Source organism: Protopterus annectens, chromosome 9.part0, assembly GCF_019279795.1.
Source record: "Protopterus annectens isolate FY-2018-M chromosome 9.part0, PAN1.0, whole genome shotgun sequence".
Classification (NCBI taxonomy): domain Eukaryota; kingdom Metazoa; phylum Chordata; order Ceratodontiformes; family Protopteridae; genus Protopterus; species Protopterus annectens.
Window position 1 is genome coordinate 1,924,578,283 of NC_056743.1, and position 21,102 is coordinate 1,924,599,384.

Below are 21,102 nucleotides of genomic sequence, written 5' to 3' on the forward strand. Positions count from 1 at the left end.
TCTTAGAGTGTGGTAGCATTGTTTAAAGCCTTCTTGAGCAATATAAATAAACTTTTTAACCCAGGTAGCTCAAACATCCTGCATTGGACAAGGAAATTGCTAAAATATTCTAAAACTTATTCAGTCATCAGTTCCTACAGCACCAATTCCTTCTCCTGACACTCCTCATGCTTCTTATTTGAACTTGGAAAAGCAGATGTTCTTCATGTTTCATTGCTGCAGTCATCACATTTGGGTTATCCTTGCCCAGGGTAGCTCTCAGTTGGCCCGAATACCAGAGGCTTAGTATTTCTTCGTCGGTTGCTGTCACTCCAGGAGTGATGTCAGGTCATCAGTGGTATAAAAACAGGCAGCCGATGCCATTATATCACTCTTTCTTGCTGAAGAGCCTAAAGCAGAAGCAGTTAGCACAAGTGCCGGTCGGCCTCTACCTGAGTTTTTCGTTTCCGAATTGAAGTTAAAGTCCTAAAGCCAAGTACTCCATTGGGGATCCTTTTTTCTTGTTCTAACCGATGTCAGAAAATGTTAACAATTGTCTCGCATGTGGAAAGCAAATACCACACAGAGACTTTCATTCCTATTGCGTCATTTGTTTAGGCCCAGACCACGATGTCTGCCGCTGCCGCTTTTGTGCTTTGTTCAACTCCAGAACTATATGTCGTCACGTCGGGCCCTTATTGTAGCCAGATATTTTCACTTTCAGTCCTCTAATTCCGATATGACTTTGGCAAGCCATCCAACTACCGATCTTCTGAAAAAAACATAAGGATAAAGACAGCGACAGACTGCACAGGTCCAAAACTGCTGACGACGCTTCCGTTAAGCTAATAGTCAGGTATCCAGTCCTCAGTGAGGCGCTTTTGCAGCCCCTGATGCCCGCTTCTGTGGATACGCAGGCCACTACCGAGATCCTTTTGGAGTCCGGTATGCCGCGAGACTCTTCTTCAACTAAGGATCCTGCGGATGTCTCTACCTTGGATGGGTCTGGAGCCACTGAGCAGGCACTGGCTTCCGAGTAAGTACTTCGCACTACTGATACTCGACAGAGACAGACTTCTTTCGTGTCTACAGTTCTTTCGAAAACTACTGAGTTTCTAAGGCCCAGGGTACGAACCGCACCCAAAAAAATGATCCACACTCAGGCTTCTGCTTCCTTGCCTCAATCTCAAATGCTTAAAATGGTGGAAGACCTTATAACACTTATCAGGGGAAGCCAGGCTACCCCTTCCAAAAGAAAGAGACTTGTCCACAGTAGTTTTATCTGAACAGGAGTCTGACGACTCTGATGCATCTGAATATGAAGATATGCAACTCCTCTCTGCATATGAGGATTCTGATGTAGAGGAATCCATTCCTTCAGCCTCTCCACCCGAGGACTTTTCCTTTGGGGAAACCCTACATATACATACTTTAAAGCAGCATTTACAATGGGAATATCAGGACTACCCTCAGTCAGAAAAGAGAGAATGGGAATTCTTATGTCTTCCACAGCACAGACCTCTGGCCATTCCTCCTGTCTTGGATGTTGTGGATGATGTTTTTATGAAATCCAGTCTGACCCCTGACACCCTCCCGCCTGCTCCCAGGAAACTTGACAGGTACTATAGAGTTCCTGACTCTCCCAAATTTTCACAAATCCTACTGTTGACCCCGAGGTCCTCTCAAAAGGACCTAAAGGAATCGGAGCAACTTCAGCTAAGAATCCCCACCCCCTCAGATAGGGATTCCTGAGCATTAGACACATGGGGTAAAAAAGTATATACCTCTGCTACTCTTGCTATTAGAGCATTAAATTATCAGTTCCATATGCTGAAATATCAGCAACATACCATGGAACTCCTCAAACAAAAAATATCTTCTTTCCCTGCTTATGCAGAAAGTAGTGTTACAAGAGTTAATGCATTCTGCAAGTCAAGTAACTAAGCACACTTTACAATGTGGTTTTGATGCCCTAGAAGCATCTTGTAGGGCAGCAGTTACTGGTTTTATACTTAGAAGACATGCTTGGCTTAAGCAACAGACCCTGCCAGACCATGTCAAATCCAAATTACTGGATGCACCCTTGCATAAAGAAAACTTATTTGGCACCAAGGCAGAAGAGTTCCTAAAAAGATGGAAGAAAAAGCTAAATCTATGCAGACAGTTAAATACTTCTTACAGGTCCAGCCACCGAGGTTCACTAGGCATTGCCCCTCCAAGCACTGGTCCTTTCCTAACCCTCCCCCGGTCGGCTCAGCACAGACCAAGGGGAAGCAGGCCTCCCAGACAACAGCTCCAGGGAATGGAGAGATTTAAGCAATGGAGTTCCTCCTCTTCAAAACCAGGGAGTGCAAAGCCACCCCCTTATGGTAAGAGCTCACAATGACTTTACACCTCCACCCCCTCCCTCTGCCCACCAGCACTTGCCCCTAGGAGGAAAACTCTCATTCCATGCAAACAACTGGGCCACCATTACCAAAGACCGCTGGGTCCTCCAACATGGTGTCCTAGGGATACAAATTTTATTTTCACACTCTGCCAACCCCAAAAGGGTTCCCAGATCTTCCCCCAAACCATTGGGCAGAGGGCAAAAAGCAAGTCATTTCCCTCCTCTCTATGAGGGCAATAGAGCATATTCCTGCAGAACAGACAGGCCAAGGTTTCTACTCCAGACTCTTCCTGGTACCCAGAAAAGAGGGCACATGACGCCCCATCCTCGACTTATCCATTCTAAACACCTTTCTGATGATACCAAAATTCAAAATGCTCACCCTTCAGCAGCTTCTTCGTATGCTTTCCAAGGATGCTTGGTTAGCCACCCTAGACCTAAAAGATGCCTATTTACACAACCCAGTCAGGGAATCTTGCAGGCAATAACTACGTTTCAGAGCAGGATCACTGCACTTTCAGTTCTCTGCGCTTCCCTTTGGCTTATCCACTGCTCCCAGAGTTTTCACAAAATGTCTGGTTCCCGCCATTGCTTTTTGCAGGCAAAGAAATATTCAAATTTACCCATACTTAAACGACTGCCTGATTCAGGCAGACAGGAAAAGCTGCTAAAGCACTTGACCTTTGTAAAGGACCTACTGACCTCCCTGGGGTATACTATCAACGAAAAGAAATCAAAACTAGTACCCACACAAAAAAATTGTATTCCTGGGAGCAAGCCTGGGCACAGCATCCCAGATGGCATTCCTTACACCAGAAAAACAAACCTACCTGACAACCTACTTCTCTCAACTAGCCACCAGGCCCCAGTTATCCGCAAGGAAAACCCTGCAAGCTCTGGGGTTCATGGCATCTTGCATTCTACTCATTCCATTTGCCAGGCTGCATATGAGGAAACTTCACTGGTACTTAAAAAGCCTTTGGTGTCAACACTCTCAAGACATGGAAACTCTTATACCAATGATACCTTGTCTAAGGAAAGATTCCCTTTGGTGGGCAGCAGCATGCTACCACAACAAGGGACTTCCCTTCTCACTACCCCACGTCTCCCAGACACTCACCACAGACTCATCAGACTATGCCTGGGGTGCACACCTGGACGGCAGGTGCATTCAGGGCCAATGGTGCCCAAATCAAATACATCTGCACATCAACCAAAAAGAGATGTTAGCTGTTCAGCATGCCCTGACAGCTTTCAGACCCCTACTCTCCCCAAGGCCTCTGCTGATCAAAACAGACAACACCTCGGTGATGTGGTATATGAACAAGACTCACTTTTACCCTCTGTGCAGGCTTGTCATGACCCTTTGGCACACGGCTGCAGCCATGCAACTACACCTATTAGCACAATTCCTGCCAGGCTATCTAAATTCTCTGTCAGACAACCTAAGCAGAAACCTGCTAGACCCACACGAGTGGCAGCTAGACCAAAGAACCTTCACCCTTGTAACCCAGAAATGGGGCACCCCAAAGGTAGACCTCTTTTCCTCCCACTCCAATCCTCAGCTCAGCAGATTCTGCACCAGGGAACCTCACAGCAAGGCCTGGAGAGTGGATGCTCTGTTCTTCTAGTGGGTAAACCTCTGTCTATGCATTTCCCCCTCTACCACTCATTTCAAGGGTACTGCTCAAAATAAGTGAGGAAAAACCGAGGACAGTTCTGATTGCCCCATACTGGCCATGACAGCACTGGTACTCACTACTGCGCAGCCCATCACCCCTGCCACCATGATGCCTACCTCAGATCCCAACACTCCTGACCCAAAGGAATGTAGAATTCATGCATCCCCAATTGCAGACCCTCAATCTGGCAGCCTGGCCTATTCCCTGACCTCTCCTCAAGCTGCCAGTCTAAGCAAACAAGTTCTTGATGTTATACACGAGGTCAGACGCCCCAGTACTAGAAATTCTTATGCTGACAAGTGCAAAAGGTTTCGCACCTGGATCCAGGCTAAGGGAACCGGAATGGCACCACCCACCCTTCCTCTCATCCTGGATTACCTGGCAGACCTACTACACAAGGGTCTATCCTTCTCTTCTATTAAAATTCATGCCTCTGTCATCTCTGCTCATTTCAACACAGAGCCACCTTTTTTCCTTGCACCCCCTCATCAAACAGTTCCTAAAAGGGGCTAACAACTTGAGGCCACCCAGAAGAGCTTCTACCCCTGCTTGGTACCTAAACTTTGTGTTGGAAAAGCTCACCCTGACCCCCTTTGAGCCTGCAGCTTCAGCAGAGTTACATTCTCTCTCTTGGAATACCGCCTTGATTCTGGCCATCACTTCAACTAGAAGAGTATCAGAGCTACAAGCACTCATGGCTGTAGAGCCATTCATCATTTTCCATGCTGACAGGGTCACCCGCAGGACTAACCCATCCTTTATGCCAAAAGTGGTGTCCAGTGTGGCTCTCAACCAATCCATTCACTTGCCAACCTTTTTCCCTAACCCACAAAACAAGGGGGAAAGGATTCTGTACTCTCTAGATGTGCACAGATAGCCCAGATTCTACATAGACAGGACTAAATCTTTTAGAAAAACTGATCACCTGCTAGTCAACTTCACTGCAGGAGCAGAGAGCAAGGCCATATCCAAATAAACAATTTCCAAATGGATAGCACATTGCATCCATTTCTGCTACAAACAGCATGGAAAATCTCCCCCAAGGGGATCAGGACACATTCCACCAGTGCAACCTCCACCTCTGCAGCTTTCCTCAGAGGGGTCCCCACCAGGGACATCCTGGAGGCTGTAACATGAACTTCTGTTCATACCTTCACCAAGCATTGCCACCTGCCTATCTTCTCCAAATCCAGGGCAGGCTTTGCCACTGCAGTCTTGTAGGGCATCCTAGCCATCCCCCAGTCTTCTTGACAGCCTCCACTCTTTTCTTCAGCTTTGGGAATAAACTCAAATATGATGATGACTGCAACAGTAAAACACGAAGAACATAGTACAGTTGTGTACACTTACCATAAATGTAGATGTTCAAGTGTATTCACTGTTGCAGTCCTGGTTTCCCTCCTTCCACCCCCCTTGTCTCTCTCTCTCCTTACAAGGAATTTTTGGTATTTACTTTCTACTCGTGGTGATGTCCTTCATGGATGCATCTGCAGTCATAACAACTGGGTTGTCCTGTCGTCAGGCAGCCCTTCGGTCGGCCGGATTCCAAAGTCCGGGTCCGGCTTCGGCTGATGTCGCACTTCACCCGACGTCATCTCTGCTGGTCTTCGGGTATAAAGGCATCAGCCGACGCCATTTTCCTCAGTCTTTCTTGCCACGTGGCGCCCGAAGCAGAAGCTGTTCGCAAGTGCCGGTCGGTCAGATCCAGAGATTACTACTACCGAATACTACTTCGAAGACTTCTAAAGCTAAGTACCCGTTGGGGACCCTTTCTTGCCTCAGCCGATGTCAGAAAAGTCAATAACTGTTTAACTTGTGGGAAACAAATACCTCATAAAGATTTCCACTCTTACTGTTTGCCTTGTTTAGGCCCAGACCACGACGTAGCAGCCTGTTCGGCCTGTTGCCTCATTCAACCGACGAACGCTTAGGCGTCGGTCGGAGTTTGCTGAACAGTTTTTCGGCTCAGATTTTGCGTACATTATGCCGTCGGATCCTCCGACTACCCAAATTGTTAAAAAACGCAAAGAAAAAGACCGACACTCGCGGTCCACTGTTTCGGCCGAAACCATGGTTAAGCAAACCGCGAGTGTCTCGGTTTCGGCCGAAACCGAGAAAACTGATCAAAGTACAGCTGAATCTATGACTACTACTGAGGTTCCTGCTACCTTACTTGAATCGGCCTCAGAAATTTTACCTACAACAGTGGTTACTAGTGACTTATCAGACACCATCCCTTTGGATGTCTCTACCCCAGCACGTGGTGCTGCTAGGCCTCCTGCAGCCATGTCTATTAAGGCCTTTGCCAGGGCTAAAGCAGCCAAATCTACTAAATCAGTGCCTGTTAAACCCCCCTCAACCAGGCCCACTTCTAGTTCACAAATGCTTACTCTGGCAGAAGATTTAATATCTTTAATTAGGGGATCTCAATCTCACCCAGACAGGGCCTCTCAGCCCCCAGAAAAGAGACCTAGAGCCGAGCTCCCCGAGCCTGTGTCCTCTGATGACTCTGCGGATGACTCAGATATTACAGACCAGCCAGAGGCTCCTTTCTCCAATTATGAAGACTCAGATGCTGAAGAATCCATTCCAGCTGCTTCTCCACCAGAAGAATTCTCCTTTGGGGAAACCTTACATGCCATGCGAGAACAATTCCAATGGCAGGAACAGGATTTCTCAGATTCCAGAAAAAGACTTAGGACCTTTCTGCACCTTCCACAACACAGGCCCTTAGCTATACCTCCTGTCCTCTCTGTTGTGGACGATGCATTTAATGATGTCTGCACTGCACCAGATTCCTTACCTCCAGCCCCTGCCAAACCAGATAGATTTTACAGGGTACCAGACACTCACCATCACCTATACAAGGCCCCACTTGCAGACCCGAAACTATATCCCAGGGGCCTAAGGCAGTAGCCTCGACCACAGCAAAAAACCCTATTCCTTCTGAAAGGGAAGCCAGGTCTTTAGACAGATGGGGCAAAAAAGTTTACACCTCAGCTACTCTCTCAGCTAGAGCTTTAAACTGTCAGTTTCACATGATACAATACCAAGAGTTTATGCTTGATCAGTTAACTAAAAAGCTATCCTCTGATGACTCTATAGATAAGAAATATGTACTAGAAATGGTAAATAACATCCAACAGGTTAGTAACCATTCTTTAAAATGTGGCTATGATGCACTGGAGGCTTCATTTAGATCAGCCATGACTGGCACAGTGATAAGAAGACATGCATGGCTGAAGGAACAGGTCTTATGTTAAAGCTAAGTTATTAGATGCTCCTATGGATAAGGCCAGTTTGTTTGGTACACCTGCCCAGCAGGTAATGAAGAAAATGGAAGAAAAGGCAAAATCTGTACAAACGGTTAAAGATTTCTTGCAGGTTCAGCCCCCAAGGTTTAGCAGGAACTGGCCTGCCAAAAATTGGTCCTTTCCTGACTCCACTAGATCCCAAAGGGGCAGGAATAGACGTTCCAGAGGCAGAAATCAATCCAGAGGGGGTGCCTACCGAGGACGACAGTGGCAAGGTAATAACAGAGGCACAGGCACAGCCACTACCACTACAACAGCACAATCACAGTGACTTGATTCTAACTCCGCCTACCAGGGAGCAAATAGCAGCACCATTAGGCGGAAAATTAACCTTATTTTCCAAGAACTGGCACTACATCACAAAAGACAAGTGGATTTTGCAAACCATAGACCAAGGTTACCGGTTCCACTTCCACACTTTACCAGTCAAAAGAGGAATGCCAAACCTGCCTCCAAATCAAAAAACAGAAGCTCTACAGCAGATAATGCAATTAACAAAGATGAGAGCTGTGGAAAGAGTACCAATAACAGAACAAGGCAAAGGATACTACTCCAGACTATTCCTAGTTCCAAGAAAGGAAAAAAGTTGGAGACCTATTCTCGACCTGTCCACCTTAAATACATACATCATTGTCCCAAAATTCAAAATGCTGACCCTACAGCAACTTCTTCCCATGCTGGGCAAGGAGTGTTGGCTGGTAACTCTAGATCTCAAGGAGGCATACCTGCACGTCCCCATTCGACCAATTTGCAGAAGATACCTCAGATTTCTTGCAGGATCAGAGCACTATCAATTCTCAGCATTGCCCTTTGGCTTATCTACTGCCCAGAGTATTCACAAAATGCCTGGCATCAGTAATCGCCCACTGCAGACTACAGGGAATCCAAATTTATCCATACCTGGACGACTGCCTGCTACAAGGGGACAACAAAAGCAAGCTGACAACAGATTTACAAAGGGTCATTTACTTGCTACAAGCACTGGGATACACAGTCAATTTACAAAAGTCAAGGCTGATACCATCCCAAACAAGGACATTCTTGGTGAATTGGACACAGTAAAGCAAATGGCATTCCTAACTGCAGAAAAACAAAAGATCTCCCTCTTTACTTCTTGGCACTAACAAGACAGAACAAGCTAACAGCAAGAAAAGTTCTGCAGGCCTTGGGCTTCATGGCATCATGCATAATCTTGGTTCCACATGCCAGGCTACATATGAGAAAACTACAGTGGTACCTAAAGAATTTATGGTCACAACACAGGCACAGCCTAGAAGCAGAAATCCCACTAATCCCATGCCTAAAACAGGAGTTCCTATGGTGGGCTCAAGCATGCCAGTCAAACCCAGGCCTACCCTTTCACAACTATCAAGCAAGCCAAACCATCACAGCAGACGCCTCAGACCTAGGATGGGGGGCTCACATGCTGGACAAATGCGTACAAGGATTGTGGACGCAGGACCAGCTTCACCTGCACATCAACCTAAAAGAAATGCTGGCAGTAAAACTGGCAATCCAAAAATTCAGACCATTTCTCAAAGAAGGCCATTTGATGATAAGGACAGACAACAACACCACAGTCATGTGGTACATCAACAAACAGGGAGGCACCCATTCATACCCCCTATGCAGAATGACTTTGGACCTTTGGAACCTGGCACTCAGCTACAACATCCAGTTACAGGCAATATTTGTTCCGGGAAAGGAGAATACTCTAGCAGACATGTTAAGCAGAACCACCTCGGATGCTCACGAATGGATGCTACACCCGGACATCTTCAAGACCATCTCAAAGAAATGGGGAATGCCACAGATAGATCTATTCGCTTCCCCTCTCAATCACCAGCTCAAAAAATTCTGCACAAGGACATTCCACCCACTTGCATGGAAAGTGGATTCGCTCTCCTTCAGCTGGAAAGGTCTGACAGCATATGCATTCCCACCTCTTCCTTGATACACAAGGTATTACTAAAAATCAAGGAGGAACGTCCAAGGATAACCCTGATAGCTCCAAACTGGCCAAGACAACACTGGTACCCATTGCTGAGGAGCATGTCTCGGGACAAAATGTGGTCAATACCCCTGATGCCTTTGATGTTAACTCAGAACAACTACAGCATCATGCATCCAAACCTAAAAACGTTGCAACTGACTGCATGGAACATCACATAGCAGCAACAAATCCAGAACTTTCCCAAAGGGTTAAAGACATTATCCTTGAAGCCCGCAGACCTTCAACAAGAAGGAACTATGCAGGAAAATGGAAAAGGTTTGTCATTTGGAGTGCTGAAAGAGGAAAAGATGTGTTGAATATAGATATTGCTAACATTCTGGAGTATTTGGCAGAGCTTCTACATACAGGCCTGTCCTATTCCTCCATCAAGATACATGCATCAGCTATTTCAGCAGAATACAGCTTTGATCCACCTGTCTTTTCACATCCTTTACTCGGGCAGTTCCTCAGAGGGATCAAGAATGTAAAACCTCCTAGGAAACCACCATTGCCAGCTTGGGATTTGAACTTTGTGCTAGAAAAGTTGACACTCGCACCTTTTGAACCAGCAGCAACAGCAGACCTGCAGCATCTATCGTGGAAAACTGCTTTCCTACTGGCAATAACCTCAGCAAGGAGGGTTTCTGAACTTCAGGCCCTAATGGCAGTACAACCCTTCCTAATCTTTCACCAAGATAGAGTGTCCATGAGGACTAATCCTACATTTATGCCTAAGGTGGTATCCAGAGTGTCTTTAAACCAGGCAATCCACCTACCTACCTTCTTCCCCAACCCACAAAACAGAGGGGAAAGAATGCTGCATACCTTGGATGTACATAGCTACGCTACTACCTGGACAGAACAAAAAGTAACAGAAAAACTGACCAACTTTTTGTAGCCTATGCAACAGGAAGGGAAGGAAAAGCTATTTCCAAACAGACAATCTCCAAATGGATAGGAAATTGCATACGATTCTGTTACTCCTTCCATGGAAAACCAATTCCACAGAACATAAGGCCTCATTCTACAAGGGCAACAGCCACTACCACAGCCTTCTTACGAGGAGTGGCAACCAAGGACATTATTGAGGCGGCTACTTGGACCTCCGTGCATACATTTGCCAAGCATTATAATTTACCTCTGTATTCCAGATCCCGAGCAGGGTTTGCCACTGCTGTACTGCAAGGGATCCTAACCACACCATAATCTATTCTTCCTCCTCCCCTAGTTGGCTATGGTATTCTACCCAGTTGTTATGACTGCAAATGCATCCATGAAGGACATAGTACAGTTTTGTACCTACCATAAATGTAGATGTCCGAACTGGATAGCATCTGCAGTCAGGATTACCCTCCTCCTTCCCTCTGTGGTACTCCTAGGGTATTTACCCTCCTAATAGCTAGCTGGTGGGGGGAAGTCTCTTATGGTGTATTTGTTTGTATATATGTACATACATGCTTATTTTTGTGTTTGCCTTCTATCTTTTGGAAACATTGGCATTTACCCAAAATTTAGCCTTCCAAGAGGGCAACTGGCATCTGGGGCAAGAAACACTGAGGAAAATGGCGTCGGCTGATGCCTTTATACCCGAAGACCAGCAGAGATGACGTCGGGTGAAGTGCGACATCAGCCGAAGCCGGACCCGGACTTTGGAATCCGGCCAACCGAAGGGCTGCCTGACGACAGGACAACCCAGTTGTTATGACTGCAGATGCTATCCAGTTCGGACATCTACATTTATGGTAGGTACAAAACTGTACTTTCTTCCACCATAACCTAGCTCCTTTTTGGGGGCTCCTGATATTTAGGGCAAGAAAAACTGATGTAATGGCATCGGCTGCCTGTTTTTGTACCACTGACGACCTGACGTCAGTCCTGGAGCGACAGCAACTGGCGCAGAAATACTAAGCCTCTGGTATTTGAGCCGACAGTAAAACAGTTCACTGGACCTATCCAGGCATGTCCAAAGGGCAGTTTCAGGTGTACTCTCCAGTCCAGCTGGTGAATCTGGGCATTTTGAGGCAATGTTACAACTGCCTCATGTACACAGACAACCCTCTCCTCCTACCACCAAATACTAATACATGCGAGAGATGCAATTATACAGCCAAGCTGGAGGCTAAACTCTCTCAACCCAAGACTGGATCAGAAAGTCAAGAGGAGAAGGGAAGTAATTACATCACACCACCAGTCTCACATAGACCGTTAAACCAGCACCGGCAAATAAAGCACATAAATACGTGAAAACATACTCGGAGGCTCTAAATAAAAATCTGCAAAAGCAACAGAGACCTCCAAAGCAGACATCGAAGCAACCTCCACCCCCCAACACAAACCATGGGATGACATGCTCGACAAGCCACTCTGCTTCGCTAGAGACGGCTTGCACCTGTCACCCTTAGGCTTTTGAATACTGGGCCAGGGCTCTTGCCACCCCCATAGTGCCTTTTTTAGGCAAGGCTCAAAAGACAAACCCACCGCCGTAAATAGCACAAGTAACAAAAAACTGAGGGTAATGCTACTCAATGCCAGAAGTCTAAACCTCAAAATGCATGCACTCGAGGCACTCCTCAGTATGGAGAAAATCAATATATGTGCAGTAACAGAAACCTGGTTTAAGGCTCCAGAGAGCACCCCAGCACTACCAGGCTACAAACTCGTACCATACATTTTGGCCACAGAACCCGGACCAAAATACAAAAGGCAAGGGCATATCCATATTCATCAAGGATACATACTCCTCCAGGTTAGTGACACAGCACGATGCTTCAGAGATCATCCACGTGCAACTAACAATGGGCAAAATTGCAACTCAAATTGTAGCTTGATACAGATCACCCACCGTGTCCTAGGACCCCCATTCCGCATTTCTGGAAACACTGGGAAACATAAAGGTCTTACCAAACACCCTAATATTGGGTGATTTCAATTACCCAAACATTAATTGGGAGAACTACTCGAGTACTAACTCACTTGCCCAACATTTCCTAGAATATATAAACTCGAATGCTCTGGATCAGCTGGTCAATGCTCCCACAAGAGGTGATAACATATTGGACCTGGTCATCACCAACATGGGCGACCGGTGTTCCAGACCAGAGGTCAACCCCTCGCTGGTTAGATCTGACCATAAACAAATCACTTTGGATATCCACATTCCGCCCCCACCTCTGGACAAGGAAACCACTGTGAAAAACTTTTCAAAAGCAAACTTCACGTTACTTAAGACCGAGGTGGAAAGTTTCAAAGCCCCCATGCTAAAGGATAACGCTGTCCAAGCTGCAAAATCCTTTACTAATGCATTCTATGGGCACCTACAAGAATGCATGGATCGTGCTAGCCCAAGCAAAGCCAAGACTCACTCCTCCAAGAAAAGGAAGCCAGTCTGGTGGACTCCTGCCATAAACAAGCTATACAATAGAAGGAGGAAACTAGTACAGAAAAGGGTAAAATCCCAAGAAGGGAAGACATCCCTGATCAGCATCAGCAAGAAACTACGATCCCTCATAAAATCATCCAAGGCGAGCTTTGAAAGAAAAATTGCCAAGGACTCCAAAGAAAACCACAAGGCATTCTTTAGCTATGTCAAGAATCTAAGTGGCAATGCTCAGATCTGCTTGGAGTTGGTGCAGAATGGCACAAAATACACTGAATCGACCGATATCGCCAACATCCTGGCAGACAAGTTCAGCACAAACTTCACCCCCCTCTCACCCCCAAAAGGGCCCATAACCATACCAGAAGAATGTAGAGCCCCTGAAATGACAGACACTCTGGTTAAAACAGCCCTCTCCAAAGCCAAAAACACAGCATCTGTGGGACCGGATGGTGTCCCAGGCTGCGTCCTACATGAGCTCAAAGACAAACTAATCCCTCACCTAAACACACTGTTCAAAGTCAGCCTCTCCAGAGGCTACGTACCCATAGAGTGGTGCACAGCAACGGTTATTCCACTCCACAAAGGTGGAGCCACAACAGGCCCCAGGAACTATCGCCCTACAAACCTGACTAGCTTGGTCTGCAAGGCTATGGAGCACATCATCATGGAACTCAACAGAGACCTTGGGAACCTCCAAACACTGGACCCTACCCAGTTCAGCTTTAAGGGCAGATCATGCCTCCTAAACTTGGTGGACTTCTTTGAGACAGTTACCAAGGCTATAGACGAAGGAAAGGTGGTACACACAGCCTACCTAGACCTCACAAAGGCCTTTGACACCATTCCCCATTCTGGTGTTATAGACAAGCTCAACCAAAACTGAGAAAAACACACTTTATAATAGCAAAGCTTTCGGATAAAATCCTTCCTCAATACTAATACAAGTATTAGTATTGAGGAAGGATTTTATCCGAAAGCTTTGCTATTATAAAGTGTGTTTTTCTCAGTTTTGGTTGTTATTCATATTTCCTTGCAACTTGTTCTTTTATTATAGACAAGCTCACCAGCCTGAACATAAACCCCTACGTCACAGGATGGGTTGCCAACTGGCTCACGGACAGAACCCACATGGTGAGAGTTGCGGGAGCTAGGTCCGACTCTAAACCAGTTACAAGTGGTCTTCCCCAGGGCTCAGTCCTAGGACTCCTCCTGTTCAGCATATACTTCTCAGAGGTACAGGCAAGCACAGGAGGAGTATGGCTGACCAAGTTCGCTGACTACTGCAAACTAGGGGCTATAATTGACTCTCTGGCTGATACAGACATCCTCCAAAAGGGTCTCACTGAGACAGATACCCGGTGTCAAAATCATCGTCTCAAGCTAAATGCCAAAAAGTGCATAGTCTTTCCCTTTAGAAAAAATAAAGTACCCACAAATTACCACATAGGTGGTAGTCCCCTAAATATGGAAGATGTAATAAGGGATCTGGGGACCCAAGTAGATAGCAATCTCCCCTTTGATAATCACATTGCCAGAGTGGTTAGAAAAGCCTTCTACAAGGCCCACCTAATCACAAAAGGGTTTGCATCCAGATCAAAAGAGAGCATTGTGTCCCTCTACTCATCAGACCCATCTTAGAGTACAATGTTCCATTTGGGATGTACCTTACAAGACACCTGCAGCAGCTAGGAAGACCACAGAAGTACCTCACCAAGAGGATCACTGGCCTCAAACAGATGCCCTATGCAGCTCGTCTGAAGAAACTTCAGCTGTACTCAATTGCATACCGTCTACTCAGAGGTGATCTCTGCCTAACATACAAGGCCATGTCCAACCCAGAATTGATGGACATGCTCCACCTAAAAAAAACTTATCTCCTTGAGCCACATGCTCTAGGGATCTAAACCTCACCACAACAATAAATAGGACGTGCTGGAGGGATAGATTCCTGTCCCAGAGACTTCCTATGCTTTGGAACAAGATCCCAATCTACATTAGGCAGAGCTCCTCGCTAACACTCTTCAAAAGTAACCTTGATGAGTGGATGGGAAACAGAAAGTTTACTCCGGGGATCACTTCAGTGGCTCTGCTGGACAGAGGCACAGGGAACTAATCTAAGGGGGTGGCTAAAGCCAACACATTCTGGCTAGGCTTATAAATGCCTTCGGACAGATAGCCTAGTACCCACATATGAACCTATGTTAACAAAGATTTTTAAACAGACATTAAGTAATATACATGAGCAGACATTAAGTAACATGCATTAACAATTTCACATTCATTTGCTAGTGACATTACATTCCTATGAAATAAAGTTATTACAGAATGAAAGATACTTATGTGTTCGTAGATGTTGAACGTTGAGCATTTGAAGAGGTGTATTTGTGAGTTTGTCAGATAATAGATCATGTAATTAGTGCTTAGAAATTCAAAGAAACGGAGGTGAGGGAAGGAATTAGGTAAGGCAGAAAATGTTAATATTGTAGTTGAGGTGGTGTATAACGCAGGTTTGGAGACAATTTTGTAAATAGCTGTCATACAGCTTTTATTGGAAGTATAGAGGTGGGGGTGAGCACTGTCCCAACACGGTGTATATAGCTGGGAGATGCTAGTAAAACTGTTGGATATTGGTGAATACAAGTTGTGGGCCTAGGATTCTGAATGAAGAGAAACTGTTTGATATGACATGCTGAAGATAACATTGATGTTTATCCTGGAGATACACAGGAGCAGATTCGCTGATTTGATAGATAAAGTAGAATTAGTGCAGAAAGTGACACGGCCTGCACCTCTACCCAACGGGAATAGCTTCTCTGAACCCAGCAAAGTTTGGAATATAGCAATTCTTAATATCTTAGCAAAGGTCTTGTACATACTAGTCCAAGGACGATTCTTTTCTAATAAGCTTAAGTTCTGTTCTAAACGTTACATGCTGTTTGTGATGAACGTGATTGCAACATAGTTGTGACTGGGCTCTCCCTGAGCTTATTTTAAAGCCTTTAGTACAGTAAGTCACCCAGAACCCAGTGTAGGACTGCTGACTGTTGTATCAAAGGCTGCAGCCACTGACAAGTGTGCTTGTCAAGCTTTAGTGTTACTCAGATGTTTTGATAAATATGTAAAGCCGCTATGTTTTAACTCTGTAATGTTACAAATGATAAAGGCTTTTTGTTATACTTGTATATGAACTTTTTAACTCTGTTTTGTAATGACAGTAGCTTTTCTGTCTTGGAATCTACTGAAAATGGGCCATAAATCCAGCTAGACAGTGTGGTTATGAAAATATATTTTATTTGTCCTATCAGCATGCAAAGTCCTACCTCTCAACTGTTACTACCCCCAAATTTCAAAGCAAACCCTGACGCCTTCAGCTTTCAACCAATACAAACTCACTACATAAAAAAAACTAAGCAAACTCAAATGCTCTTCCCTGGTCCAGACTAACTTCGTAATGAATATCTTAAACTTGCTGCAGAATATATTTCATACCCTATACCCATTCATATAAATCGATTCATCACTGAATAATATGTTTCATCTTTTTGGAAAGCATCCTGTATCATCCTTCACAAAGCCGGTCCCTCCCTACACTTAGCCAGCTACAGCCCTTTTGCCATCCTTTCCCTTCTGGACAAGATCCTGGAAAAATGTATTCATTCACAACTCCTTAACCACCTCTTGAAAAACTGCTTTATAGCCTCTTCCCAGCACAGCTTCCATCCTAAACACAGCACTACAACTGCCCTCATCAGTTTCATGAGCACAGTGAACCAGCATAGGAACAATGTCTTACTTACCTCTGCCATATTTCTGGACCTATCTAAGGCCTTTCATATGGTCTCCCATAATTAACTTAATCATAAGCTAGCCTCCCTCAACCTCTTCTACTCAACCCTTTCATGGTTCATCAGCTACCTGTCCATCCGCCAACAAGTCACGAGGTAGCAAAATGAACTTTCTTCCTTCCTCTCTATCTCTGTCGGAGTACCTTGGGTCTCTATTCTTGGCCCCCTTCTATTCACCATATTTACTAATAAATTAATAGTGCCGCACATCATGCTATATCTTAGTCTAGTATACAGATAACTCCTCCCTCATCTGCTGCGCCCCAACCCTACCAAGTCATCTTGTCAAAACTCGTCAATCCTTCCTCAACATTGAAAAGTATCTCCACAACTCATCCTCAACCCCTCTAAAACTAAACTCCTGCTCTTCTCCAATTGTAAAAAAATCCTTAGATCCAACATCCTTTACTATTTTTTCCTGCATTGAGCCTGTTGAATCTACAAAACTTTTAGGAGCAACTGTTGACAAAGACCTCAAATTTAACAAATGTTTAGCCCATGTCATCAAGAAAGTACATATCAAACTAGGCTTACTGTATAGAATTAAGCCCTGCCTTACCTCCCATACTAGGCTTGCCATCAGTAGGACTCCTCTCTTCTCCACCCTCCTTTACGCCTCACCCATTTTTGCAAACTTAGTGTGACTTAATCAAACTAGGATCCCATTACCATAAAGTGGCCAAATTTGCCAGCAACCAACCTACAAGAACCCACTATTGTACCGTACTTCACCAACTCAGTTGGTTGGAACTGCCCAGCTTACTAAACTATAACCAATTAGTGTTAAGACTCTCAACCAGATGCCACCCTGAGGACTCTTCCATCTATTAGCAAGCTAGTTCTACCTTATTCTAGCAGTAGAACTTTAAGATCCTGCAGCAAATTACTTCTGAAGGTCAGCAAGATTAACAACAGTTATGTTGTTTCCCTTTACTCACACATAGTTGCCAAATCTGGAATAACATACCCCAACCCATTCTCAACACTAATAACACCCCTAAATTCAAACTACTACTAAGAGAACATCTAACTAACAGTTGGCTGTGCTCCTGCTCAAAACCTGACCAAATCCCTGCAGAGTGCCATTGCCATTGCACTCTCTACCTACCCTAATCCTTCCTCTTCACACCTTCACGTGTCTTTCTACCCATCTTTCTTCCTTCTATCCTAGCTCATTTCCTCCTTTCTCAGCAAATCCTAACGTTTGCCAAAGTTAATTATTCTATACCTACCTCACTACTCCCTTTCAAGTTAACTTATGTACTGCATACCTTGGAGACAATGTGTGCAATTCAAATTCTGACACATTTTATAATTTGTACTGTGTTTGTGTTTACTTGAGACATTGTAATTTGTTGTGTTTGTGGAGCTTTTCTCCCTGGGCCTCTGCTAAAAATGGGCCAAACCTGACTCAGTCGGATGCTCCCGTTAAACAAATGTAAATAAATACAATTTTTTCACTACCAAGTTCAGAGTATGAAGAACTGTCTTTACAAAATGCCAGTATAGACAAGACTGTAAACCTGTCCCCACAATAGGTCCTGTCTCTCTCAAAAAAAAAAAATGAATCACCTGCCAGGCTGAAGCTTTTGCACTGCTCATAATAGGCCTGCATTAGTTTCTCTGTGTTTTTGTATTATACCTTAACAGTCATATCTGTCCATGTGCACACGTCTAAGCCATGATAAACAAAGTTAACTATCCTTTAATTTCTGCTAACTACTAACCCTATAACTGCCTAACTACAGAATAAATCAATATCTCCCTTAAAATTATCTAGCTTTTTGTTTAAACTCTGTTTAACTGTACTGCATCTTTTTGCATTTTGTATTTGTCAGAGCTTTTCTCCCCAGGCCTGTGCTGAAAAAGGGTTTCCTACACAGTGGCTAAACTTGGCAGTGTCGGCTCTTGATCTTTGGATGTTTTGGTTCATTTGCTGGAGTTTTCTCAAATTCCGTTGTAACGTATTTCTTTTCAAATCTTTTTGTTTGCATCATGTGATTTGTGGCTGAGGTCTGTTTGAAAAAGGTCCATGGTGGGTCAGTGTACCATCCCCCTTTTCAAACTAATACAGGAATGTAAATGCACTGTTGAATTATGTATGGTATTTCTTTTACTGACATTCATTTGTAATACCCTTTATTACTGGTGCTTAAGTGCTTCTAAAACCTATTACACACTGCCACAGTTCAATTTTATCTTTTTAGGTCTGACTCCACACTGATACTTTTTTTTACTCTACAGTCTTGCCCAGTGACCAGACCAGAATTCCTGAATGTACATCTGGTGCCGCACACACACAACGATGTTGGCTGGCTGAAAACTGTTGACCAGTATTTTTATGGAGGCAAGTTCATTTCAGAAAACATGTTTGAACTTTTTAAGCTTGAATTATGAGTGAATGTGATTACCTCTTGCGTGATCTTTTGTTTCACTTTACTTTTGCTTTATACTGTTACCTGCTCTTCTACACCCTCCGACAGAAAAAACAGCATTGGCAGGCATTTTTATTGGCCAATGAAGTAGGATCTTCATGGAGCATATGGCTCTTTGTTGCATGTCGTGCACTTTTTGAAGGCAGTATCTTCCACATACTATGAGGCATAGCACTATGATCTTTGGCCTCAGGGTTTACCTTGCTCCCCCTGCATTTATTGATATTTTATTATGTCAATAGACCTGCTGAAGGGTATGTATGTAATGTAAAACAACTGAAATAAGCCTATACAAAGATTCGTCATCACTAGCTGTATGAGCATTCTGTTACAGAAAATGACTGCCCTCCACTTTTGGGCCCTCTGCTATGAGTTTTCAAGGCAAGTGTTATGATTTTTAATGTTGTGTTTGATAGCCCAGATCAGTGTGAAAAGTCTGGTCATACGTATTGCTGTTCTAGCACGTTACAAGAATTTAGTGCAGCATAATTCCAACAATAAAGAGAAAAGTGAAAGTGATGGAAGTCTTTCCGCACCTCATTTATTGCACTCTGACACGTCACCCTGAAATCATCATTCATTTCTTTCACACTGCTTCATTTGTCTGAGATTGCTGTCTTGTGTCCCCACCTCATTTATTGCACTCTGACACGTCACCCTGAAATCATCATTCATTTCTGTCACACTGCTTCATTTGTCTGAGATTGCTGTCTTGTGTCCCCACCTCATTTATTGCACTCTGACACGTCACCCTGAAATCATCATTCATTTCTGTCACACTGCTTCATTTGTCTGAGATTGCTGTCTTGTGTCCCCACCTCATTTATTGCACTATTACACGTCACCCTGAAATAATCATTCATTTCTGTCACACTGCTTCATTTGTCTGAGATTGCTGTCTTGTGTCCCCACCTCATTTATTGCACTCTGACACGTCACCCTGAAATCATCATTCATTTCTGTCACACTGCTTCATTTGTCTGAGATTGCTGTCTTGTGTCCCCACCTCATTTATTGCACTCTGACACGTCACCCTGAAATCATCATTCATTTCTGTCACACTGCTTCATTTGTCTGAGATTGCTGTCTTGTGTCCCCACCTCATTTATTGCACTATTACACGTCACCCTGAAATAATCATTCATTTCTGTCACACTGCTTCATTTGTCTGAGATTGCTGTCTTGTGTCCCCCCCCCCCCAGATAAGCTGCCCTCCTGCCCTCTTTGTTCATCTGATGGTGTCATGGTGGCACTGGTTTGAAATCCCCTTGGGCTGGTGGTGATCTCCAAAGGTACTGCAGATTGGTGGGTATGGTTCTGCATACATGGTGTTTGGTCATTACCTTATTTCACCTTGTTTTGTGAGATGCTGTGTAGTCACTGTGCACCATATTACTGAAAAAGAGCAAGTAATTACCTGTGTAATTGTCTGGTCATAGCATGTAATACTGAGCAAGTCAGTCTGATGGATGTTGTGATGAGACGTTACTACTTTCTCAGTGGACTAAGTGTCTGATTATAAGAAAGTGGTTCCTTCACTGCTGGGGCAGTGCTAATACTTACACTACAATTATAATGTATATTATATTTCCTTGATGACAAAGATGCATTTTAAAGCCATTTAATAGTTTTACTTCTCCTTCCATCCCTCCATTCTTCACATGTTCCATTCCCTCTTGAATGCCTCTTTGAATTTGCTTTCCCCCTCCCATTCTAGTAGTCCTTGCCTGACCACAGCATTCTCTTTGAAGAGGTACTTTGCAGAGCAGCATTTTAACACGCTGCTCCTCTCAACCCCAGTCACACACCGTTTTGTTTGGTATAATCGCACATGTTCTCTAGAGAGAGGGGAGAGAGCTTAATGTTGAAACAAGTGGGTCTACAAGAAGTGAAAAGATTTTGCATGACCTAGCAGTTGTTCATATCACACTCCCAGAAGTTTTTCCATTAAACAGTGTGACATCGCTGCAGAAACTGATGTTTTCTTTGTTTAATAGCTCATGCTGTTTGTATGCAGAATGCTTTATAGCGCATTTCTTATTGTGACCAGCCCAAAGTATGTTCAGTGGTGCAATTTACTTCTTCT

At 44.4% G+C, this 21,102-nt stretch overlaps 1 protein-coding gene across 1 annotated transcript in view; it reads left to right on the forward strand.

Moving 5' to 3' along the window:
• MAN2B1 (mannosidase alpha class 2B member 1) overlaps positions 1 to 21,102 on the forward strand; it is a 1,009,708-nt gene that overhangs the window by 84,074 nt on the left and 904,532 nt on the right. The window contains exon 2 of the mRNA XM_044084731.1: positions 18,826 to 18,928. Coding sequence (XP_043940666.1) covers positions 18,826 to 18,928 — 103 coding nt within the window. The remainder of the gene's footprint in view (positions 1 to 18,825; positions 18,929 to 21,102) is intronic.